Source organism: Apium graveolens, chromosome 4 (genome assembly GCF_009905375.1).
Source record: "Apium graveolens cultivar Ventura chromosome 4, ASM990537v1, whole genome shotgun sequence".
Classification (NCBI taxonomy): Eukaryota; Viridiplantae; Streptophyta; class Magnoliopsida; order Apiales; family Apiaceae; genus Apium; species Apium graveolens.
In genome coordinates this window covers 112,473,315-112,478,851 of record NC_133650.1, presented here as the reverse complement: position 1 = coordinate 112,478,851, position 5,537 = coordinate 112,473,315, and the positions used below count along the sequence as shown (strand labels likewise).

The 5,537-nt window shown below is 43.0% G+C and overlaps 1 protein-coding gene across 1 annotated transcript; it reads right to left on the bottom strand.

Moving 5' to 3' along the window:
- Window positions 1-4,303: 4,303 nt before the first annotated feature.
- Window positions 4,304-4,846, bottom strand: LOC141718873 (uncharacterized). Its single transcript, XM_074521248.1, has one exon. It carries the CDS (start codon window positions 4,844-4,846, stop codon window positions 4,304-4,306), a length of 543 nt encoding a protein of 180 aa, XP_074377349.1.
- Between the last annotated feature and the right edge of the window lie 691 nt (window positions 4,847-5,537).

Below are 5,537 nucleotides of genomic sequence, written 5' to 3'. Positions count from 1 at the left end.
ATGGCTAATATGATTTATGTTTAGTTTTCAGATCTTACTTAAACAGGATAAATCAGTACTTACTGGAAGTCGGGACTTAAGGATATCAGTACTTATATTATCAGGAGATAATCATCAGAAGATGGATATCAAAACTTAAGTGCTGAAGGACGTTCAGATAAGGACAGTAGCTGATTAAAGGAAAGAACATCGAGATAAACATAGGAAGAGATATGCATGAAGAAGGAATTCTATAAAGAATAGAATACTTGGAAGAAAAGATATTTGATTGATATATTTTAGGAAGCAAAATTATATTCCATATCAATTAGTGATTATCTTGTAACTGTGTAATATATAAACACAGACATAGGGTTCACACTATAAGTGTTATCATATTCGAGAAGATTATCCGTAGTAACCCTAGCAGCTCTCGTGATATTTGTTCATCACTGAGAGGTAACAGTTCCATACTGTAACAGAGTTTATTGTTTCAATAAAGGTTGTTTTCTGTTACTTGAGATATTAAAGTTCGATTAGATTATAATTTACACTGTATTCACCCCCTCTACAGTGTGTGTGACCTAACAGAGAGTAACCCGGATTCTTCCGAGAGAACACAGATCCAGGTTGAGATGGTTAAGAAGGGTTTCAAATCCGCTGAGATAATTACCAGTTTCCGGTACAAGAGGCTTCCGGGAAACTCGGTTCTCTTTACGCCCGAGGACAGCTGGACCAATCCCCTTGAGTTTGAGAATAGCATCTATTATGGCCGTGTTAGGTATGAGAAGCAGGAGGATGACCATCCTAGGGTATATGACCATGGGGCTCTTGAGAATGCTTTTGCCACATTTCCCATTAGCCGAGACCACTTTCAGCTGAAGGATTTGTATGCGGAGGCTGATCCGGGTGATATGGATACGGAAATCTGGGCCGCGTTTCAGCTAACCCCTGATATCGCTTGGAGGTGGCCAGAACCCCACGAGAGGATTTACCACCGCCCCTCTGATGGCTTCATCCCGGTATGGCTAAAGCACTTGAGATCTGGGTGGAGTCCCCGCTACCACATGTTTATCAAACACCTTTGTAAACACGTTTTCAAGATTTCCCCGATGCAGATCACCCCGAACGGGATTAAGTCAATGACCTGGTTCATAGCTCGTTGTAATAAGGCCGGACTTCTTCCCACCTTTAAACTTTTCCACCAAATATTATATCTCTCCAAATCAAGCCTGAAACCCTTCTACGAGCTTAGATTCCGGGCCTCGGAGTGTGGTTATGGCCCAGGTGTGGCCAAGCCAGTTATGCATCAGACTTTCTTGAAGCACTGAAATGGGGAGTTGATAATGTTGAAGGGCTTCGATCTGGCCTTTTTGCCTTACTTTACCCTGGGAGGTGTTCAAACAAAGTTCATTTCTGCAATTTTAGAGGGGGATGCTGTGACCCAAAATAAAGAAATTTTGTGATTATCTCGGGTTCCAGCCAACCTGGGATACTTTTATGAACCACAAGCTGTTATTCGAACTCGGATGTAAGTTTTATGTCATTCCGGATTTCTTTCTTCCTTTTATTTGCTTTTAGTTTAGAGGATCCGAATCCTTTATCTTGCATTCTGTGGGTCTTCTCAGGGATAGAAGTTGCTTTAGTTTGATCCGGATTGCCCACAATACTTGGTGACCCAGATTAGTTCCCTTTTAATTTATCTCCCCTCAGATTGTTTGTTTATCCGGGTCCGACACTTTATTTAGGGACCCGGATCGGGTTATTTATTTTCTTTAGCACTTATATTTACCTTGTTACAGCTTCCTGATCCGGATTATTGGTTGCATCTGGGGACCCGGGGCTCTTTACTATTAGAACTCGTAGAACTTATATGCTTATGGAAACTGCTTTGAATCTTTATTTTGGCTGTTTGATCCGGATTACTCGGTAAACTTTATTCTGACTTGTTCCTTTTCCCTTTTCTACAGGTCTGCCGCATTACAGTCCTTCCTTTAAGGTAATAATGTCTTCATCTGCCTACGTTGCTGCTTTTAACACCTTGGGTTTGGCTTTCAAGATCTCAAAGGGAGCTCCCGGACCTAGATCCGGATCTGCGGATGCTGAGGGGGTGCCGAGTCCTCTGCCCCCAAAATGTGGTTGATCTGGGTAAGGGGCCCTCGAATTATGATCCGAAGGTCCAGGAGATTTCCGGGGATGAGGACCCTCCAACGAAGAAGAGGAAGTCAGTCCCGGTCAAGCCTCCCCGGGGGAAAGCTACTATCTCCAGCCGGGTCATCTGCGATTCAGAGGGAAAGGGCACGGATGAGGACCTGGTGATGGTGGGGACCAAGTCTCTGGTGGATCTGGACAGGTTTATGTCAAGCATCCCTTCCGAGGAGGATTGGGATGAAGTAGAGGGTTCCAGTATGGTTGCAGCCTTCAAGAGGGTGACCGGGCAATGGGGACAGGTAAACTTTAAGCAGTTTTTTGTTTTTCATCCGGATTGCCTTCCTTTCGTGAATCATATTCCTTTTTCTTCCTTCAGGTGGGGAGTGCCATATCAATATATTCTGATATCGCTTTTACTGAGGTCCGGGAGGCTAACAACAGGACCAGAGCTAAGAAGATCCGGGCGGATAATCTAAAGGATAAACTGGATGAGGCCTGGGAGAGCTTCCAGACCGTGGAGTCCGGGTTGAAGACACAGATAAAGGATGAGAAGACTCGGGCTGACAGTCTTGCTAAAGAAGTGGATAAGCTAAAAGCCGACCTTGCTGCGAAGGAGAACTTAGATAAGGAGGCCATCATCGCCGAGTTCAAAGCCAGCGATGTTTATGACTTTGAGGTTGCTCAAGCCGGGGTCCCCGAGGTCCGTAGGTCCTGGGTTGTTGTTGAGAGGCACATTAAAACCGATCCGTTGGCCATTTAGGAGAGCTTCATCCAAGAGTTCCTGGAGGCCAAGACAGCTGTTGAACAGGGTAAAGGGGAGTCAGAACCCTACAATGGTCCCAACCCCAGCTTCCTTTAAATTTACCTCAGATTTGTCAAGCTTTTCGGGCCTTGCCCTTGTAATTCTCTGCTTTCTAGTGTTTCTGCCTTCTGTACTTTGATTCTGAACAATTTGTAATATTTGGGTTTATCCAGATTGGTGCCAATTCGAATTGATGTTTTTATCTTGATTGTTGCTTTGATAATTTGGTTGTTTAGAAAATGTTTTATTTTCTTATGCCATTGATCAGGGTAAGAGGGCCTTCCCGGGGGCGGTTGCTTTGTGGCTTGATCCGGATCCTGGGTCGAATTCCAATCGGAGTTGTTTCTGGCACTTAGAAAATATTTAGTGCATAAAATGATTTTAATCCGGGTCATGGCTGTTGCCCTCCAACCTGGATTGGGTTTATAGCCGGTGGGGTTCCGGGTATGAAGCCTTACCAGGTTTGCATAATTTTCCTTAGTACAAAATAGTTGCTTTCAACCCAGATTTGGATGCCTATCCGGGTTGATGTTTGCTTTTAATATTAGCTTCCAATCCGAGTATTACACTATTTCCGGATTGATGTTTACTTTTGCTTCTTTATGTACTTAGAGAATAATCTAAGTATATAATAGTTGCCTTCAATCCAGATTTGGATGTCTATCCAGGTTGATGTTTGCTTTTGATATTGGCTTCTAATTCAGGTATTACACTATTTCCGGATTGATGTTTTCTTTTGCTTCTTTATGTTCTTAGAGAATAATCTAAGTATATAATAGTTGCCTTCAACCCGGATTTGGATGTCTACCCGGGTTGATGTTTGCTTTTGATATTGGCTTCCAATATAGGTATTACACTATTTCCAGATTGATGTTTTCTTTTGCTTCTTTATGTACTTAGAGGATAATTTAAGTTTATGAAAGTTGCTTTCAACCCGGATTTGGATGTCTATCCGAGTTGATGTTTGCTTTTGATATTTGCTTCCAATCCGGGCATGACACCATATCCAGATTGGTGTTTGCTTTTGATTCTTTATGTACTTAGAGAATAATCTAAGTATATAATAATTGCTTTCAACCCATACTTGGATGTCTATTTGGGTTAATGTTTGCTTTTGATATTGGCTTCCAATTCGGGTATGACACCATATCCAGATTGGTGTTTACTTATAATTTTTTACTTTCAACCCGGGTGTGATTGGCTGTCCGGGTTGAAGTATGCTTTGCTTGTAGTAATTGCTAAAATAAGATCTGACTGAAAAAATGAAAATTCTTTTCATTGGCTTAAAATTTTCTTCATACAAAATATTTAATCAGAAATTGGTTGCTTGCCATAGGCTACAACTTTTTTGGTTACTTTTGGTTGCTTTTTCTATTGATAGAATTTTCTGAGCCTGAGTCCATGCCAGGTGTTTGGGATCTCGAATTCATCCATGTTTATCAGCTTATATGTCATTGGCCTTAACACTTCCTTGATTTTATAGGGCCCTTCCCACCTGGGCATCAGCTTTCCAGTGTTGGTTGGATTTGAAGCTTCTGTGTCTCGAAGTACCAGGTCTTCAACTTGGAAGTTCTTGACTCGGGACTTCTTGTTGAAGTGCTCCTTGGTTTTTTCCTTGTACCTCTCCATCCTTGCAACAGCCTGGTCTCGGACCTCTTCGATTAGCTCGAGGTTTATCCTGAGCCCCTCCTCGTTGGCTACCTCGTCAAAGTTTATTTCCCGGTGAGAGGGGGATCCTACCTCGATGGGAAGCATTGCTTCAGTTCCGTAAGCCAGTTTGAAGGGCGTTTCGCCTGTGTTTGTTCGGGGATTTGTTCTATAGGCCCATAGTACATTTGGCAATTCTTTCGGCCATTTGATTTTGCTTTTTCTGAGCCTCTTCTCGATCCCACGGAGAAGGATCCGGTTCGTCATTTCTAATTGGCCATTTCCTTGAGGGTAGGCTACTTATGATTTCCTGTGTCGGATGCCTCGCTCCTAGAGGTAGGATTCAAACTCTGATCTGATAAACTGTGGCCCATTATCCGAGACCAGTACTTTTGGGATTCCGAATCTTATCAATATGTTGTTCATAAATTTTATGCAATCTTGCTGGTTTATTATTCGCATTGCCTTCGCTTCAACCCATTTGGTCATGTAATCAATTGAGACTAACAAGTACCTGAGGTCTCCTTTGGCCCTGGGAAAGGATCCCATAATGTCAATACCCCAGACAACAAAGGGGATTGGTGACAGGACTGATGAGGGTAGGATTGGGCTGATCCGAGGCACATTGCTGAAGAATTGGCATTCCTTGCATTTTTTCACGAACTCTAATACATCCTGGTGGATAGTTGGCCAGTGGTACCCTTGTCTTATGATCTTATGAGCTAGGGCCTTTGCGGACATGTGATCTCCACATATCCCTTCGTGGACTTCCATTAAACAATACTCTGCTCCCCTGGGCCAATGCATTTCAGGGTGGGTGATGAGAAGGTCCGCCGATAGAGTATCCCCTCTTCAATGAAGAATTTTGCTGCTTTGGCTTTTAGCCTTTGAGGCTTCCCTTTATCTTCAAGGAGCTCTCCCTTCTCCAAGTAGTTGATAAACGGAGTCATCCAATTCG